General features: G+C 36.7%; 2 protein-coding genes across 2 annotated transcripts in view; both read left to right on the forward strand.

The window, feature by feature from the left end:
* The window catches only part of htt (huntingtin), a 40,838-nt gene extending 26,219 nt beyond the window's left edge, over window positions 1-14,619 (forward strand). The window contains exons 31-43 of the mRNA XM_053763935.2: window positions 255-407; window positions 1,181-2,222; window positions 2,596-2,783; window positions 3,444-3,590; window positions 4,482-4,655; window positions 5,189-5,337; window positions 5,934-6,058; window positions 7,195-7,416; window positions 8,010-8,218; window positions 8,744-8,882; window positions 10,107-10,242; window positions 11,149-11,468; window positions 12,166-14,619. Of these exons, the coding sequence (XP_053619910.1) occupies window positions 255-407; window positions 1,181-2,222; window positions 2,596-2,783; window positions 3,444-3,590; window positions 4,482-4,655; window positions 5,189-5,337; window positions 5,934-6,058; window positions 7,195-7,416; window positions 8,010-8,218; window positions 8,744-8,882; window positions 10,107-10,242; window positions 11,149-11,468; window positions 12,166-12,570 (3,409 nt within the window). The 3' untranslated portion in view covers window positions 12,571-14,619. The remainder of the gene's footprint in view (window positions 1-254; window positions 408-1,180; window positions 2,223-2,595; window positions 2,784-3,443; window positions 3,591-4,481; window positions 4,656-5,188; window positions 5,338-5,933; window positions 6,059-7,194; window positions 7,417-8,009; window positions 8,219-8,743; window positions 8,883-10,106; window positions 10,243-11,148; window positions 11,469-12,165) is intronic.
* Window positions 14,620-15,230: 611 nt separating this feature from the next.
* LOC128680647 (uncharacterized) lies at window positions 15,231-20,261 on the forward strand. Its single transcript, XM_053763936.1, has 7 exons — window positions 15,231-15,364; window positions 15,779-15,896; window positions 16,707-16,777; window positions 17,993-18,068; window positions 18,656-18,802; window positions 19,224-19,383; window positions 20,064-20,261. The coding sequence occupies exons 1-7, from the start codon at window positions 15,269-15,271 to the stop codon at window positions 20,200-20,202; spliced, it is 807 nt and encodes a 268-aa protein (XP_053619911.1). The 5' UTR covers window positions 15,231-15,268; the 3' UTR covers window positions 20,203-20,261.
* Window positions 20,262-20,742: the final 481 nt, after the last annotated feature.

A 20,742-nucleotide genomic window follows, 5' to 3' on the forward strand; every position in this document is an offset into this window, starting at 1 on the left:
GAGTATGTCGCCTATCAATTTTATTTTATTCCTTAGTCGCCTCATACAACATTAATGGGAGGATATATATTTATCCCGTCCCGACTATATATATATAGTCGACCGACTAATATATATATATATATATATATATATATATATATATATATATATACATACTCGACCGAGGATCGAACCCGGGACACTTTACCACTGCACCGTCGAGGAGGATATATATTTACTTTATGTGAAGTAACATTATGTATTTTTTTCAGCTACCCGGCTCTAGTGACGGAGCTGAATTCTTTAGCTTCCACAATATTCGCACTATCGCCTCTTGATCTATCCCAGGATCGTGCTATTAATCCGCAGTACATCAATACAACAAACGTCGACGCTAATTGGTTGCTGAACCAGGCCAAGAACAGGTAATTAATACTAATACTAATTATTACAAAACAAAGCCCCCTGCCGCATTTGTCTGTTTGTTCGCGATAAACTCTAATACTGCACGGATTTTCATGCGGTGTTCACTAATAGATAGTGTGGTTTCTGAGGAAGGTTTAGGTGTGTAGTTTATTATGTTTATACCCGAGAGAAGCCGGGCTGCTAGTACTAGTTATAGCTAAGCCTCAAGGCTTCGATCGTGTGGGATTTTTTTTGTTAAAAGTACCCTATATGCTAATCTGCGCCACAGCGGCGACTGCTACTTAAAATAAGTTTGATTAAACCTTTTGCCCTTTCAAATTCAAATTCAAATCATTTATTCAGAAATTAGACCTTCACAGGCACTTTTTCTCGTCAATTTTTATATTTATAGTTATTTCTCCCAAGCTACAAACTACTGGCATTTCGGAACGACCACTGCTGAGAAGAAATGCCGAAAGAAACTCATTTGAACAGTGTTGGTCCCTATCATGCCAGATCGGCTTACCACGACTTACTTTGTTATTTTAATACCAATGTCACACTGCCGCCACATGTCGACGCGAATGCGTGAACATTGCGTAGTTAGAATGAGTGCCTTTATTTGTCGCAATGAGAAACCAGCAATGTATACCGAATCCGCTAAAGTTTGGCAAACTGTTCGACAACAGTGTGGAGCCGGGATAATAATAATTGTTTCTTGCCACGTTTCTTTAAGTAATATTTTTGTTGATTCGGTTTTTTATTGTTCTTTATAATGTGTATTATTTTTCAGATGTTGCCTAACTGACCCGTCTACCCCAAAAGTGACTGAACAAATCGAACTTGCACATCTACTGTCCAACTTGACGAGAGAAGATTTAACGAGCGTCACATCCTGTCCAGAATTCGACAGACGAATTTTTGCGTCGTGCTTCAAAGTCGCCGGCGACGAATATATCAAAGAGTTTCTCAACGTTTTCTCAGCTTACGAGGCGAGGGAGATAGAAAGAGATAGACTCAGAGAAGAGAGGGAGTCGAAAATGAAAGAAGAAATGACAGCCTCGATCGATAGTAATAAATTAAATGTAGTGAACACTCTACACGTGTTCAAAAAGAGTGATAATAGAGAATCGAAATCACAGTTCTTTATACCGATAAGCGACAACGAGATGAAGGAAAAGTTCGGTAATTTGGAACTGTCAGACGAACAAACGGAGCTGGTATTGCCCGATCTGTCACATTTATACCTAGTATCGGTAACAGGTTTTGCGAAATCCCTATCGGATATAATAAAACTGTTCCCTAAGCAGAATAGACCGTTGAGCCAATCAGATAATTTCAATTTAAATATAGAACTGTCAATAGATAGGTATACAAGGAGATGCCATCAAGTATTTCAAGATAAATTGTTCTATCAAGAGTTTATGACGTTACAAACCATTCTAGCCGGTTATCTAGATTCTTTAGACAGGATTATAACAGTAATAGACGATTCCGATTGCGAGTTGGTTGAGAAAATAATCGATACTTTACTGCCGAGCTATTTATCGAAAAACATAGCTATATTTTCTGTGATGTCTTTGCAGTATCTTTCGTTTTTGATTAAAAACAAGATAATCGTCGAGAGTCCTGTTCACGCAGACGTTTCGTTTAGGGTAAACGTACCAGTGAATGACAATTTGGTTATCGATAATGTCGTGTTGGTTACGATTGATAATGTGTCGAAAGCGTTGAGTTTCAAAGAGATATGGTCTGAGCTTAATGTGGACAGCAACAGTAATAGAACACAATCGGCTATCAGTTGTTTATACGCCGTTGTGAAATATTTGGTGAAGGTAAGATCATATTTTTAATTATTTATTTATAATCTTGTATACTTTTGGGATTCTTTCTTGTTTGAGCGTTTTCCCCACAGTAATTGAACGTCGGAGCCCTGGGTCCATTCTATCTTTATATTTTGTTTTAACAAGAATCGACCATTTGATATGTATGATAAAGTATCACGTCTTCCTTACGTTATTCCTGATATTCCGGTACTCCTTACGTGCTAGACAGAGCCCAGAATTGTGAAACTCAAAGGGCCATTGATATTACTTTAAAACTTGAGTCTTTTTTTTCAAAAATCAAGAGCTGCAAAACTCGGATGGCACATTGATATAACTTTCTTTAGACCTTAAGTCGTTTTTTCAAATTTTATTTTATTTTCAGGATACCAAACCTCTAATCCTGAAGCACCATATGATCATCGAAGGTCCCAAACCGGACCTGGTGATAATCGGCGATAAACTTGTGACGCTTATTGATTATTGGGAACGGAATTTTTACGTTTCGAGTGAACCAGTGCTTGGCAAATATTATAGGAAACCTATTGAGGGTTTGATCGTCAGTTTGTCCAGGTTTTTTATTTATTCATTTATTTTATCTATAACTTTAATATATAACTACATAAATTATATTAATATAATTATATCAAAGCGTGAAAGTTAAAAAAAAACACTAACTTCAATATATGTTACGGCTGAACCGCGAAGTTATCCGGAAATAAAAAACATTTAATTATTTAAAGCATTATATGAAACATACAAACTCACAAACGCTTACCTTTATAATAATATAGATGTTGCACGGGGCTTCGCTCCCAAAATATAGCCTATAGCAATCTTGGATAATGTACCTTTCTAATGGTGAAAGAATTTTTGAAATCGGCTCGGTGGTTTCCGAGATTATCCGCCTCAAACATACAAACTCAAAAACGCTTACCTCTTTATAATATATAATTATTTGACGACCTCGGTGGCGCAGTGGTAAGGCTCTTGCCACTGAACCGAGAGGTCCCGGGTTCGATCCCCGGGCGGGTCATGATGGAAAATGATCTTTTTCTGATGGCCCGGGTCTTGGATGTTTATCTATATATGTATTTGTTATAAAATATAGTATCGTTGAGTTAGTATCCCAAGACACAAGTCTCGAACTTACTTTGGGGCTAGCTCAATCTGTGTGATTTGTACTAATATATTTATTTATTATTTATTTAATAATGTAATTACACATTTTAGGTTGGATATAGTAAGCAATATAGCTCTAATACCGCCCATAGCGTGGTCGTCAGTCGATGTGATAATGAAGAAGGACCAACCACTTAAGATTGACCTACCGCTGCAAGCTTTACAGGATATGGACGTTTTGGAAGCGTTTTTGTTCAGGTAAATCGAAAAAAAATAAAGGAATATTTTATTTTTTAGTTCTTATTAGATCCTATTCATTAAATTTACATCAAGTAATTAACGACCCCGGCGGCGCAGTGGTAAAGTACTTGCCTCTGAACCGAGGGGTCCCGGGTTCGATCCCCGGTCGGGTCATGATGGAAAATGATCTTTTTCTGATTGGGTCGGGTCTTGGATGTTTATCTATATAATTGTATTTGTTATAAAATATAGGATCGTTGAGTTAGTATCCCATAACACAAGTCTCTTACTTTGGGGCTCCATCTGTGTGATACGTCCTAATATATTTAAAAATAAATTATCTACATTGACACTTAGTCCTTAAGATACTAACTAATATTATAAATGCGAAAGTAAGTTTGTTTGTTACCTCTTCAAGATCTAACTACTATATGAATTTTCTTGAAATTTTGCATACGTGTAGTTTGAAGTATGGGGAAGGACATAGGTTACATTTCATCCCAGAAAAGTAACTGTTCCCCCGGGAAATATACGCAAGCGAAGCCTCGGACCAAAGCTAGTACCTTTTAAATTGTATAGATCAAAACTACTTCGTTTTTCCTGTCTAGTTGTTTTTAAAAGAAATTCAGAATTCAGAAATTTTACGTTTAGTGGTACATTTTTTATAGGTAATATTTCCGAACGAATAATTTTTGATAATTATAATTTTAATAGAATTGTGTTTTTTTTTTGTTGTGTTGGCAATAAATGATTATATGAGTAAATTATAATTAATTTATTTTATTTGGACCCATTTTAGAGAGTACCTGAAGTTAAAAGGATGTCGTGGATTATATAAATAAATGATAATAATTAATTTATTTTGCCAATCTATTTTGTGAAAGAAAAAATAACAATTTTTGTCTACAGAGTAAATTTAATAGGTTGGTCGTCGAAGAAACAATTTGAAGAGATGTGGGTTGGCCTGCTTGGTGCATTGCAAGGCAACGGACCCCACTGGGTGATACGAGGCATAACGCAGCTTCTGATCAGCACTGGCGCCTCGAGGCACGTCCCGAGGCGGTTGTTACACGTTACAGACGGGTAAGTTTTACTATCTTATCCTACGAATATTATAAATGCGAAAGTTTGTGAGGATGTGTGTATGTGTATGTTTGTTGCTGTTTCACGCAAAATCTACTGGACGGATGGTTATGAAATTTGTTACACGGGTAGAATATAACCTGGAATAACACATAGGGCAAATTTTATCCCGTAATTCCCACGGGAGCGAAGCCCCGGGGCGAAGCTAGTTTACTATAGTTTGTGGGTTTTATTTACTATAGTTATCACAAAATCTCGAAAGCTACTAGACTAATTAAGGTGAAAGGCATTAAGGTAGGTTTTGTTTAAAGATGTCCGCTAAGAACGGATTTTTGAAAATTCCATTACTAAGGCGGTGAACGCGGGTGAAGCTACGTGCAAAAGCTAGTATATTATGTAATTTTAGTTCTACTATTTATATATAAGGTTTGAAAGCGGATAAATAAACACGTGAGAGATATAAATTTAGATATGTTTGTTTGTTTGGATAAAAAGTGAAAAAAAAAAATATAATTTTTTTTTTGTTGTTTCAGAATGTCACGCTTACGCAATCTACTAGTGGGGACTTCGTACAGCAAACTCTTCGAAGACATCAACTTAGAGCGGATACCTTTGGGCACCGACGAATTCGATGGATACCATTACGCCCAGCTCAATACTGAGTACCTTAAATTGGTCGCAGGTTAATAAAATGTTATTTGAAACACACACACAAAAAACCTCCTATGATATATATGAGAGAAATATGAGATGCTTTTTATCGCGTCACCTTGCCGCTATATGGCGGTAGGTAGTCGTAAAAAGTCATGTCAGATGCCTTTAGGCGACCGAATAAAATTGACACCAGTGTTAGCATAAACACCTTCGTTGTGAATGAATGAATCGCGCCACCTTGCTATGTTTCTATGTTCGGTTCAGTTGTTTCGGAGAAAACTACACTTGTAGGTGTCGAACAGATTGACAGTTGTACGAAAAAACATACATTTGGGAGACCCTTTTCAGAAGTGCTAACATTAACTTTAAACTTCGCATAAAGTATCTATCGTATCTTTCTACGTCTATACTAGCTGCGCCGCGGGGCTCCCCTCCCGCGGGAATTTCGGGATAAAAAATACCCTATGTGTTAATCCAGATTATATTCTACCCGTGTACCAAATTTCATAACAATCTGTCCAGTAGATTTTAGGCGAAAGAGTAACAAACATACACACATACATCCTCGCAAACTTTCGCATTTATAATATTGGTAGGATATTGTAACACTCTTGTCTTTTTCAGATATAACAGATGACGCATCATTCAGAATTCGCCAGGAGCGCAAGCGCATAAAGAACAGAGAGGTGGACGTCAACAGCTGTCTGCAGATCCTTATGGACGTCACGTCACAGATGCTGGAGCCAAAGGTGAGCACAGTTTGTTAAAATAAAGCTACGAATATCACTTGGCAATATTTGACGCGCAACATATCACTCTATCTCACTCATTACCATTGTCTCGAGTGAAATAGCACATAGTCGATCTCACTCATGCAGATTGTAATGAAAAGGATAGAACGATATGTTGCGCGTCAAATGTTCCGTAGTGTATCCGTGGCTTAATAATGACAAGTATGAGTATAATTCTTATTATACCTTAATTTGTAATAACCTTTGTTAGTTTGTATTCACACTGTTGTGTACAGAAATAAATAAATAAAGAAAATATTTATTTTAGCTATCAAATTGGCCAAATAGGCCTTCGTGTCTGTATTTATTTTTATTTCTGCTATCAAATGTTTTTTTTTTAATTGTAAAATAAAGAGTATTTTCGCATCGCATCGATTTGTATTATATAGCTTTTGCCTCCGGCTTCGGCTGTGTGATTTTTTCCGGGATAAAATACCTTCTGCATACTTTAAACGTATACAAAAATTTCAAAATTTGGTTTGGTTGAGTATATAAAGCTTGAAGAGGTAATAAACAAACTTTTATCGTATTTATAATATTAGTTAGGATAGAAAACATGAATGAAAAAAGTGCCTATTCCATACTAATATTATAAATGCGAAAGTCTGTCTTTCTGTCTGTTCCACTTACACGGCTAAACCGTTGGACGGATTTTTATAAAATTTTGTATGCATGAAGTTGAAGACCGTCTTTACGGAATAAGCTACTTTTTTTTATCAAAAATCATCCCCCAATTGATTATTCTTGGGGGTGAAAATACAAAATATAAATGTTAGTTTCTATATATTTCTATATGTAGTCCAAAACCCCCATTCAAACATAATTCAACCCCCAAGTGACTCAATGGTTGGGAAGTAAAGCTAGTATATATTTTTATATATTTCTAGATGTTGCCCGAGGCTTCGCTCCCGTGGGAATTTTGAAATAAAATATGGCCTACAGCAATCTTGGATAATGTACCTTTCTAATGGTGAAAGAATTTTTTAAATCGGTTCGTAATCTATGAAACTAGATTACCCGCCTCAAACATACAAACTCACAAACTCTTACCTCTTTATAATAATAGTATAGTGATATATATTTTTTTCTACAAGGCCCCAACCGGCCTAGCGGCTCGCCTGGCGCTCCTCTCCTGCATAACGCACGCCAGCTACGTGTTCACTGAGACGGGACAGTGGTGCTGGGCCGCGTCGCAGCTCATCGCCGTCACGGGCGCGGCCCACGGCGCTCTGACGCAGTACAGCGCCTGCGGGAGGGCGATGTTGTTCTCGCTGTCGCATTGTCTGTGCGTGCTACATGGGTTCGAAGGATTGCAGGTAATGCTCGTGTCATAAATAAATAAATATAGGCGCACATATATGTATATATATATATATATATATATACATATAACGTGTAATAGGTTGGATGGATATATATGGATGTTTATATATATTTGTATATGTTACATGTAGTGTTATATATATATAGCCCCAAAGTAAGTTCGAAGCTTATGTGATACTATCGTTGAGTTATATTATATTCTGTAACATATACAAATATATATATATAAACATCTATATATATCCATCCAACCTATAACACGTTATAGGTTAAGGGTTTTGTGTTAAATATTTATTTATTTTATTTTCGCGAATGGTAAAGTTAACATGTTTCAATATATAAAACTGTGCTGATTACAAGTCTCCGCCCATTAGTATATATTCATATTTGGTTAAACTCCACCATCTTCAGTACTTATGAAGAGAAGATGAGATTTGAAAAGAATGATGAGATTTAAAAAATTCATGACTCGTGGTGCAAGTTTTATTTTTTTACAGGATTTATGTGTGGAATCTTGTAACTCAGGTTTAGTATTCGTCAACTACTGATTATGGATATTTTTCTTTATTCACGCAATTATTTATAGGAACTTTCAACAGTCCACCAAAAACTCGTGAAATCTCTGTCATCGTCGTACGCGCCGCTCCGCCAGGCGGCGCTGCAGGGCTGCCTGCTGCAGCTGAGCGCTCGCTCTTGGCAGAATTCCCAAAATTCACAGAATTCCCACTCCCCGTGTCAGGAGCTCGTGGCGCACCTCACTGTCGTCGTTGGTCAATATACTAATACTAATTGCAAGTAAGTTCCGTTGTATGTTCGTATTACGAACTGTATCCCGCGGTGTTGTTTAAAAAAATACGTTTTTGTGCACAGTAGCGCCATCTACTTTTAAAAGTGCCATTGACTATAAGACTTTTAACCAAATCCTTCGGGAATCGCGTACTTTAGGGTTAAAAAGTAGCCTATGTGTTAATCCAAGGTATCAGCTACCGTAATACAAAATTTTATAAAACTCAGCCGTTTGAGCATGAAGAATTAACAAACGTACTCACAAACTTTCGCTTTTCGCCTTGGCACACATAGGTTACTTTTTATCCCACAATTACACAATTCCCGTAGGATTTGATCAAAAAGTCTGATAGTCAATGGCGCTTTGTAAAGTAGATACTAGATACTGTGCACAAAAACGTATTTTTTAAAACAATCGCACGGGTAAAACCGCTTTGTGCAACTAGTTAACAATGCAATACACTATTATATATTATATATACATGTCTGTATTTTTGTTTCATTATTTAATTATAGTGATTATAATTGTTTTAGGATATCTCTCTACGAGCAAAGTTTATACTGGACTGTGTTATTCACACTGATAGAACTTGGCCATCCAGAGTTGATAACTTCAGCTGTGGACTTCGTGTTGGCACAGCCTAACCACTATTGTACTGATTTGGTTGTCAAGGTAGGACATTATGAGATATTTATTATACACTAACTGCGCCCCGAGGCTTGGTCGTTATGAGATTAGCATCTATTTACAGCTAGCTATCTGCGCCCCGTGGCTTCGCTCCCGTGGGAATTTCGGGATAAAAAGTACCGTATGTGTTATTCCAGGTACCATATTACTATTCTACACGTGTACCAAATTTCATAACAATTAGTCAAGTAGATATTGCGTGAAAATTTAACAAACATACATACATTCTCAAAAAAATTCGCGTTTATAGTATTAGTAGGATATGTGTTTAAACACACTTATTTCCATTGCTAAGTTGTCTGTTATATTGTATGTTATCCTTACATATTATAAAACAAAGTCCTCTAACGGCTCTGTCTGTCTGTTCGCGATAAACTCAAAAACTACTGCACGGATTTTCATGCGGTTTTCACCAAACTCTGACGACCTGAGCTGAGCAGTGGTAAAGTGCTTGCCTCTGAACTGAGAGGTCCCGGGTTCGATCCCCGGTCGGGTCATGATGGATAATGATCTTTTTCTGATTGGCTTTGGCTGATTGTATTTGTTATAAAATATAGTATCGTTGAGTTAGTATCCCATAACACAAGTCTCGAACTTACTTTGGGGCTAGCTCAATCTGTGTGATTTGTCCTTATATATTTATTTATTATTTATTTATTCTTGAGGAAGGTTTAGGTGTAATTTATTATATTTTAGCCGAGCGAAGCCGGCACGACCCGCTTGTTATTATAATAAAACTGTAACTGACAAATTTCTGTCTACATAAACCAACCCAAATTCATTGCAAACTCGCCGCTATTGCCGCGCCATAGAGGTTCATGCAGGGTAACTTGATGTGCTGTTGACTGTACATAAGATATAGATTGATATTTCGTTTATTGTTACCAAAAGGACAGGAGGTCTTTAACAACATGCATACCAAATTTCATGAAAATCAGTCCAATGGTTTAGCCGTGAAAGTCCAACAGACAGACAGATTATCGCATTTATAATATTGCTAGCTTTTGCCCACGGCTTCGCCCGCGTGAATTTCCCACGGCAACATTACATTTGTCCGGGATGACAGGTACCCTATGTCCTCCACCGTACTTCAAACTATGTGTATGTAAAATTTCAAGAATATTGGTTGAGCGGTCTCAAATTTGAAGAGGTAACAAACAAACATACTTTCGCATTTATAATATTAGTAAGGATTATGTTTTTGTACAGGGTATAACGAACACCATTCGCCAGCAATTGCTACCGAAAGACCTGAAGAACTCTATTATAGAACGGCTACTCGATAACATGAAGATCTATTCAGAACGGCACGCTATACAAATTCTTATGGTCCATTTGTTTTCAGGTAAATTGTTGTTACCTACTCTTTACAGCTCCTCGCAGAACGCTAAATAAAAAACTGTTTTTGTCAGTTTTATTCTAATTCAAATAATTTATTCAGACATTGCAATTATTTGTGTGTTTTTTTTGTGTTAGTAGAATAATGTTGATTTTGGAAAATAAATATTAATAAAACTTTTATTCAGAAATTAGACCTCCAATTAAACAATTTAAAGTCAATTTTTTATAGTAATTTCTCATAATGTCAACAAACTTTTGTAATTTTGGAACGACCACTGCTCAGAGGAAATGCCGAAAGAAACTATTTTGTTCCCGAATGCATAGGGGCTGTTGTTAAGCCTGGAATCACAAAAAATAAACAGAAAAATATTTAATTTAATAATGAGAAATTCTGGAATCGATCGGGAATTGAACCCGCGCCCCTGTCTATCAGGTACAGTGCTCTTAACCACAGTCTGAGCTATTGAACTGATACGAACTGGCGTGGTCTCGATAGCTCAGTGAGAGGCCCTGGGTTCGTTTCCCAGCAACGGGCAAATATTTGCACCCGAGTGTATTACACGAGCATTTTGATGGTGTTTATTAAATTGTATCATACGCAGTAATCAATTTAATTATCCTATTTTATAAGTAAGTAATGTACTGGTACAATGTTAATTTTATAAATGTGTAATTTAAAAAAATATATTTATTCAAAATAATTGTCGAACACTAATGAAACGCTACACGCCGCGTTCAAACGCTAATGTCAAATACTGTTATTATTAGTGGGTTGTTTATGATTCAAAGTTATTTTACTAGATGGCGTTATAGTTGCGGGGTGAGGAAGTGACGGTGGGGTGTGGAGTTCATTTGCTCATTTGGTCATTCGCGTATTGGAGTGTCATGAAAATTTTTCTTTCATTTACAGCCGACAACAAACTGTTAAGCCCGAAACTGACCACAGACGTATCAAACATGGACCCGGACATACTAATGAGTTCAATGGAAAGACTAACATTACTATACAAATCACTACGACAAACAAAATCAACAGAAAACAAAAAAATCCTAACATCAGCTATGAAATACTTCTTGCGAGAAACATTACCCCCCGCTTCGACGTTGAGCAGAGTGGTCATAGAGTTTATAGAGAGCTGTAAACAAGCGGAGAGAGTCAAAATGGGAGTGGTCAGTGACAGAGAAAGAGATTCAATTTGCGCTGTGTTTAATGCTCATACTGTTTTTGAGGTTAGTAAAATGAATATATACCATACATTATACAGGGTTACTGGTATCTAATGCATTACCTTCCAAAGGCACATATTTTTCATTCCAAAGGTACATGGTCGAAAGAAGTCCCTGTCGATCAGTTTTATTAATCACAGTCGTAGAACAAAAGATGTAAGTCTACATCTTTTGTTCTACGACTTTTGTCTAAACGTAATAAATATTTTTTTTAATAAAAATAAAAAATAATAATAATAATATTATAATCAAATTCAAATCATTTATTCAGAAATTAGATCTTCACAGGCACTTTTTCTCGTCAATTTTTATATTTATAGTTATTTCTCCCAAGCTACAAACTACTGGCATTGTGGAACGACCACTGCTGAGAAGAAATGCCGAAATAAACTCATTTGAACAGTGTTGGTCCCTATCATGCCAGAAGGGGTTACCATTATTATTTCTTACAATGTTACAAACGCTTATCTCTTTATACATCATCTGTCTACATCAACAACTGCTGTGAACTTCATGTAGTGACAGTCAAATAAATTAATTTAAATTGTGTGCATAATTATTCAGTTATAAACATGTTACCTAATGACCTTAGATTTTTAAATTTATTTATATCTTTACTAACAAAATTTTGTATCAGTCTTGATGCTCGAAATAAAGAATATTATTATTATTATTTACAATAATATATTTATTATTTCAGGTATTTGAAACTGCCGTATCACAAGATCAACTGCCTGTATTAAGCGGATGGATATTCGAAGCGCTATGCCACTTATTAAGCGGGAAAATATCCCATAACCTCCTTCCATATTGCGTCTTGACATTACTAGTTTCAGCCAGTTCAAACCAGTTTATAAGAAAGATATATCCGCTGTCTTTTGTTATTCTGAAAGATGGTTTTAAAAAATCAGCTGAAGTTGATTACAGTTGGGGTATGTTTAAGGAGTATTTGAGCGTTGTTGATGGCATGTGTTTTAATGATAGAAGGTTGTTATGTGTCGTGGCCAAACATTCTGGCTTTAGTGTATCTCAGTTGGATACATTGAAGGAATTATGTGACAAAAATAGATGTTTGAACGAGCTGTTGCAGTGTTTGAATTGTTAATGGTACAAATGTAGAATTTTCAGAGATGTTAACGTGTGACGTTTTTGCATCTGTAGTTAAATATTATAGTAACGCTTGAATTGTGATTTTAAACGCCACATGAAAATTTTTCTTTAAATGATATTTTTCGATTATACGGTCAAAGACAAAACATTTATATAATTATATCTTTTCACGACAACATTTCGAGTATATAGCTTTTTTCAAGACCACTGTTGAGAATAAATACCGAAAGACACTCATTTAAACATTGTTTAGATTAGATATCAATCTAATATAATGTCAAATATATTTTTTTATGAAAGAAATTATGTATGCACATAGCTAAAAGTTGTCGATTAGGAATTGATCATTTTAATTATTTGCACCTAATTTGTAATGGTTTTAAGCGTTAATGGTTTTAATACTAGCACAATATATTAGGAGCGAAGTATGATAATTCTCAAAAATATTCAACATTAACATTGCATGATGTTAGTTAAAAGTAGTTGACTATTATCCAAACCTGATACTTGTTTCTGTCAAAATTTATATCATGTCATGTATTGTGACGTCACAGACTTTCTAACGACCACCGTGGCCTAACGGTCATCTGCTGCACTTTAGTCGATCAGTTTTATTAAATCAAATCATTCTATTGCTTCCTTAATGGACAAACAGCTCTTCGTTTGCAAATACAGAAACAATTGATTAATGATTGTCGAGCGCTGCAATGGGAGAAAGGTTACGCATTAATATAATGATTTTGTATTAAAATATAATTAGAAATGCTTTTTGATTCCAATATCCGTGATGTCACAATACATTACTGTCACACAATCGCTCGATATAAAATTTTGTTTTTGACATAAGAAAAAAATATGGGATTTTACTTTGTATGGAGAATTGTAAAGAGCTTCAATGATGCTTCTATTTTTATAATAAAGAACGTTTTTGTAAATGTGAAATTTTATTGTAGGTGCTGAATGAAAGATTATATTAAAAATGTGCATTATCTATAGATGGAATATAAGTATTACTTGCTTTGGTATGATCACGATTTTTATTTAGAAATTCGTTATTAAATTTTATCTTGGTCTAGCTGCACACTAGCGCCACTATTGAAATGAAAAATGAATTGCGCCACTTCTTCACCTGCGCTCTGGGAGTCTGCAATAGTTTTAAGTAAATTGTTGACGTCAACGAGTGATTTCTATAATCCAAAGTTGAATAAACAATTTCGAACCTTTTTGAATCGTCACTTTTGACAGTAATGATGGTGGCGCTAGTGTGCGATTAGATATCGTCTTAAGAATACGTTTTGAGAAGTTTGTATTCAATAACATTCCTTTTTCGTCATTTCCATCTGGGCGCAAAATGTCCTTTTTTTACAATGTCCTTTTCTCATAATGTCCTTTTAATAAAAAAAACTGTTTTAATCACTTGCTTATCTAAATTGTCATGAAAAACACAAGAACATTTTGAGAAAAGTACATTATGAGAAAAGGACATTTTGAGAAAAGGAAATTTCGAGAAAAGGACATTATGAGAAAGGACATTTTTCGCCAAGACGGTCATTTCTATGTTATTCTGGGTGATCGTAGTGAAGTGGTAGTCGTAGTGAACGGCAAGTGCTTCACGATCCCCGGGGGATTGAAAAAGGGGAACCAAGTGGAACACGGGAATTTATGTACTTATTTTGGAAAATTGTATAGATCAAAATATCTGAACTTAATTTTATTCAATCATTTGTATGTCATTTTAACAGTGTACAGATGTACAGTCGACCGCATATCAAGTTACTCTGTATAGAACTTTATGCGGTGGTAATAGGGGCGAATTCGCTATGATTCTGGGTAGGTTTATGTGCTGTTGACTGTATATATTTTATTTTATTTAAATATAAAAAATATGTGCTTCTTAGAAATATATCAGCACTCACCTGTACGAAGTTGTGTTTAATTACTTATAAGGATGTTGTACAATTGTATATTTTATGAAACTCAATGAATCTATATATTTTTAACGCTACGCTTCGCGCAGTAATATAGTCACTAGTTTAAATATCAATATTGTTTTATTTCTTTCAAAGCATGATTGGTCCATATGTCGCAGCCATCTCGTTAAATCAGCCATTTAATTGGAAGGCTAGCCGGTTCATTAAATGCCGGCATTCAACTGAACGCCTAGGCCGATCATTAACTGAACTAGCATTCGAAGTTCAAATGCTTTTTTTAAGTTAGCCCTTTGTAGGCAGCTCACGTAAAATCAAATATTTTCATACATATTTATATTAAGTTGATTGTCCTTATCTTTACATATTATAAAGTCTTCTGCCACGTCTCTCTGTTCGCGTTAAATTCTAAAACTACTGCACGGATTTTCATGCGGTTTTCATCAATAGATAATGCGATTCCTTGGGAAGGTTTAGGTGCATAACTTATTTATGTTCTTACCCGAGCGAAGCCGGGACGGACCGCTAATAAAACAAGTCGAAGTAAAGTAGTTAATAGTATTTTTACGCCGAATATTTGATTGCGTTCGCAAGGCCATTTTGTAAAAAATGTACCCAATGTATCTGCAACAGATTGATAATCTATATGACGCAACTATCAATAAATCATATCTAGACAATGACTAAACTTGGAGATAATCTTATCATTAATTATTAACAGGTACAATTATTTGTATCAGTTATCAGTTTGATTGGGAACACAAAATGGCGCAAACTCGTAGAGGTTACATTTTCAGTGCGTTCTTGTTAAGTGTGCTATGTTTGTTGTTGACTGTTTTGTCTATCGCTAGCAATAGTTGGGTAAGTAATAATTGAAAAAGTTAACTTATTAGCTTTAAGTACATAATGAGATAATTTTTCGAAAATTCCTTCACCGGAAGCAAGTGGTGGTCTATGAAAACTACTATATACGAGTCAAATTGGTATACAAACTCATATGGCACGAGTAGGACACGAACCAAAGACCTTCCGATCCACAGGCGGGCGTCTTAAACATTACACCACCACCGCTTTAACTCTGTAAATGCGATAAAGGTGTATTTGTTATAAAATATAGTATCGTTGAGTTAGTATCCCATAACACAAGTCTCGAACTTACTTTGGGGCTAGCTCAATCTGTGTGATTTGTCCTCATACATTTATAAAGAATTCGTGGGTATAGTCCTATTCTAGGTTGAAAAAAGTGGAAGCTACGTTTGCAGGTATCTGTTTCAGATAGTGTCTAGTGCGGTGGTAGACGGGCAGGTCCAAGACAGCAGCATTCGCTATGGTCTCTTCAGAGGGTTGTTCGATGACAGAGCATTCGCTACTCCAGTCACCAGTACTTTGTACAGTAAGTTTCTCTTTTGATATTTCCTAGAGCGTTTCGACCGTTGCGGTCGCTCATTTCAATCGTTCCCAAATCATTCTTAAAATTAACAGTTCAAATTAATTATTTAAAGGTAAGGTATATGCGTCGTAAAAGCCGAGGATAGAGGGGTGTATAGCGAATATGCAACAAGTTAAAATTTGAAAACTGTAATGATAGCGCGGTCCTTGTAAGGATGAATTTCACGAGCGTTCTGAACTCCGCCAAGGGCTGTCATTCGTGTTTATTATTAAATAGTACCATACACAGTAATAAATTGAATTATCCTACTTTATTAATAAGTAAAGTACTAGTACAATGTTAATTTTATAAATGTTTAATTTAAAAAAATGTTTCCTTATTAAAAAAAAATGTCGGACACTAATGAAAGACTATACGTCGCGTTCAAGGGTCTTGAAATTCACCCGTAAACGCTCTAGAAATGAACGAATGCTCAATCTAACAACAGGAATTTCAGGCATTCGAAATTTAACTTGGAACCGACTTACATTCAAGAAGTGGGTACATTCCTCACTATGTTATTTTATGATTTTGACTGTCATGGAAGTTGGTTAATTTTTTTTCTTCTTCATTCATTAAGAATATTTATTATTTAATTAATTAACTCGTAATCATTAAATGTATATGTAAGTCATAGTACAACACAGAAACAAATAAAATATATAGGAATAACACATAGGGTTTCATCCGGAAACTCCCACGGGAGCGAAGCCCCGGAGCGCAGCTAGTACAATATATTTACTTCATATAGATAAAACAAATAACTTATTTCAGTGACATGTCTTCCCGGCAAAGATGCATGCGCCATGAGCTGTAAGACCAACAGAGAAGCAAGAAAACAAGAAGTAGGTAATTTATTTAGTTATTATTATATAACGGTTCGTTATCAATAATTCCCTATTCTTACCACAAATTTTTATTATCCTTTATTTTTTCATAGCAATTAACGTTTTCGAAGAAAACTACTGATGGTATCACAGCGACCGGCGGCGAATGAAGTTATTGAATGAATGACGGTACTTGACGGAAGGTGGCCAACTTCGTGGCATTCATGACATACCTATGATTTTCAGTTCAAGAAATATCAGTACAATTATTTGTAATTTAGTTTTAATTTTTAATTTTTGAACTTATGTTGTAAATACTTTTATTCTTATCAGGATATTGAAAATTTCTAGCGCTCTTTGCCGCAATGTTTGTTTACCGAAGGAAGTTGTACCCAATTTCCTTCGGTAAACAAACAGATAAGGAGTACCTACTAATTCCATGACGGATATTTATCAGTAGCGCCATCTGCGCCGAGCTTTGCGTAATATTAGAATTAGTTCTCTTTTATTACTTTCATCTGCCGCTATATCTCATTTCTGCATGTTCCCAGTTGCATTCGGGGTTGTGAAGCCCGGGGTCAGCGTACAAAAAAACCTTAAAATTTTGAAGATTCGTCCGGCTGCCTGACGAATCCTCCTTGGGAATGCTATTGTTACTTATCAGTTCCCTGGGCTGTGTGTCCCTTAGTCGCTTCGTACGACATCCACGGTAGAATATGAAGTGGTTCTATCCTAGGGCGGAACCCCACGCTACTTGTCGCGATGTTTGTTCATAAAGTCTTTTATTTTAGTTATCCTACAGAGTTGAAATTTCCGTCGCTTCAGTTTCCATGAGAATGCATTGTTATGATAAACATGACCTGTGATTGTGAACCCAAGATTGGCTACCGACGATGGAACTTCTGATAGCTTACTGCACGGATATGATTGTTAAGTTCGATATATCCTATCCTATAAGTATTACAAATACGAAAGTTTTCGAGGATGTATCTATTTTACGCAAATTTCACGTACACGGTTGGAACCAGCCGAATTCAGCCGAACTGGCATGGTCTCGATAGCTCAGTGGTCAAGAGCACTGTCCCGGACAGACAGGGGCGCGAGTTCAATTCCCGCTCGATTCCAGAATTTTTTCATCTTATTATTATTTTCAAAAATAGGTTTAAAAGCATGTGTGACATGTATAACAAATCCATTTAAATATCAATTCCAATTCAAAATTCAAAATTCCAGGTGGCAGCTCTGGCTGACGGCTTTACACCCAATCCCACATGTACATCAGTAACGACCGTCGACACTACCAACCCATGCAAGTATACAATACTTACATTTTACTGAACTTCATAATCGTGGGCGTAGCGAGGTTCGGGCAGGGAGGGGCGCCCCTTGGAATTGCGGTCTTTCGTTGGTAGACTGTAATTCTGGCGACGTTCATACTTAAGATACCAACAGGCTTGTGATTCTAACGATTGTAAAATATCTTTTTTCGACGACCTCGATAGCGCAGTGGTAAAGTGCTTGCCTCTGAACCGAGAGGTCCTGGGTTCGATCCCCGGTCGGGTCATGATGGAAAATGATCTTTTTCTGATTGGCCCCGGTCTTGGATGTTTATCTATATATGTTTTTGTTATAAAATATAATATCGTTGAGTTAGTATCCCATAACACAAGTCTCGAACTTACTTTGGGGCTAGCTCAATCTGTGTGATTTGTACGTATATATTTATTTATTTATATTTTTGACTTTTCTTACCCAAAAAATGTAGATATTTTGTTGTAAAAAAATAATTAAATCACATGAGACTTTAGACTTGCATCTCTCTCGCTTATCGCCCGGTTGCGTTCTGGGCGTGTGACGTCGCAGAGCCCGTGGTTAACATGTATTTTTATATTACAGTACAAAAACCGCCAGTGATCTCCTTCATATTCTATCTGTTCGTCGTGCTTACGCTATGCCTTCAACTTGTGTTTGCCGCCGTATCGGCGTTGCTCACCATCATCAACGCTACGAAGAACCCCACGGAACCCATATTTGGGTTGCCTGGTGAGGAATATCGATAATATTGTTAGGCTAGTAGTTTGTACCTTTGTAGTATGGAGTAATGTGAATCAGTGGTTGAGTTTTCTCAAAAATTTTCATTGGTAACTCAATTTACACTTAGGCAGTCGCAATAAAATATTATCAACTAGGTCTTTCCCGCGGCTTCGCCCGCGTGAATTTATCTGCAAAAGTGGTACAGGCAATTTTCGTCAAAACTTTCCCCCCCATTGTAGTCATTTGGGGGTTAATTTTTGGAAAAAAGTAGCCATGTTTGAACGGGGATTAAAGACCCCCGTTAAAACACAGGCTATTTATACTACATGCATACCAAATTTCATCAAAATTGGTCCAGCAGTTTAGCCGTGAAAGCGGAAGTGACAGACAGACATACTTTCGCATTTATAATAATAGTATGAATTTTCAGGCTGTCGGCTAGCCAATATAGTATGTTCTATACTGGGCGTGATAGTGCTACTCATGTTTGGTATCTACTGGGCCACGTCGGGACTGCAAGATCACCTAGCGTTCTCCTTCATAGCCCTGGACTTCTACCAGCCTAACCCTGGACTCGGGTATTCTTATTGGTAAGCATCAACCTTCGTTTACTACAAATTTTTATTAAGTTTCACTCGTTGTGAGTTAGATTTCTGAAAACCGCCAGACTCGAGGCATGGGAGAGACGCCATATAATGCCCGATTTCATTGCCCTGCGAGAGGAACTTTCACCTGGCCATGATCAGCTCTGGCCCACTTGGAAGTGCCTAAACACACCGCGCACTCAAGTGGACCGGTGCAAAGACAGCTTTGTGGGGTATGGTTGACCAGTCTCAGAACATGTACGATAGTGGCTTCTCCCCACAATCGATGGCTCATCTCCTCGCCTGTCCCGAGTGTCCACACACTTGCACTCGCGCTGACTTGATGACAGCTTCCGATGAAGCCATCGAAGTTACTCTGTTCTGGCAAGAATATATTTAGGTAGCACCCAATAAAGCGTTGATTTGCCACCGACACGCGAAGAAGAAGAAGTTAGATTTCTCCTACTTCCAGTTGACCTACCGAGTTGAAATTTCCCACGTCGCGTCAGTTTCCCTGACAATGTATTAATATGATAAGATAACCTGACGGTGACTCCAGGACTGGATCCCGACGAGGAAATTCCCTAACGGTTAATGGCACGGACAGTGTTCACGCGTTGAATGCAACAAATCTCTCTAACGACAATAAAAGTTGCATTTTTATTAAAAAACCTGTTCTATTTCAGGTTGCTAATAGCTGCTGTGGTATCGTCAACTGGCAGTGTGGGGCTAATCCAGCTCAGGTCGTACCTCCTAGAACGGGACCCGCCGCCACCCACTCTGAAGATGGACAACCATTCCGACGGAACTATCTTCTTATACTAAGTGTAATGTACCTATGCTATATCATAAATTAAAAGTAATTAAACACTTTTTTAAACGAGCTTATTCTTGCACTACAATATTTAAAATTAAATTTTGTACGGTTCCGCTGAGAAGAAGAAGAATGTGTATTCTTCGATGATCTTCGTGGCGTTGTGGTCACCGCGCCCGTCCACTATCTGAAGGTCCTGTGTTCAATTCCCAGAGCGGGAAAATCAAAATCAAATTGTTGGGAAACAGACATTGAAAGTTTAAACTGTATTAAGTAGGTAGAATTCCAGTCAAAACATACAATTGCAATATTCTCATGTTGTGTACTATGCATGTTGCATTAAAATCGCAAAATGCCAATTATCCACCATCAATTTCATAAAATCTCATATATCTCGGAAACTAGTATCTGCCCAGTTGTTTCCATTTTGCTTGGAACGCCACAAATGATCATTTTGAAAATAGTACAAAATGAGAATGCGCACCGAATTTGAAATCGGTAAATATTCTTTACCTCCATCAGACTGCAGTTGGCGATGCATCCAATCAAAC

The sequence above is a fragment of the Plodia interpunctella genome, chromosome 24 (genome assembly GCF_027563975.2).
Source record: "Plodia interpunctella isolate USDA-ARS_2022_Savannah chromosome 24, ilPloInte3.2, whole genome shotgun sequence".
Lineage (NCBI taxonomy): Eukaryota > Metazoa > Arthropoda > Insecta > Lepidoptera > Pyralidae > Plodia > Plodia interpunctella.

Excerpts from the sequence above, each read along its gene's own strand:
- LOC128680647 (XM_053763936.1), top strand. The coding sequence starts at position 15,269 with ATGGCGCAAACTCGTAGAGGTTACATTTTCAGTGCGTTCTTGTTAAGT. Across the intron at positions 18,069-18,655 it reads CGTCGACACTACCAACCCAT|TACAAAAACCGCCAGTGATC; the intron begins GCAAGTATACAA and ends TTTATATTACAG. Across the intron at positions 19,384-20,063 it reads GGACTCGGGTATTCTTATTG|GTTGCTAATAGCTGCTGTGG; the intron begins GTAAGCATCAAC and ends GTTCTATTTCAG.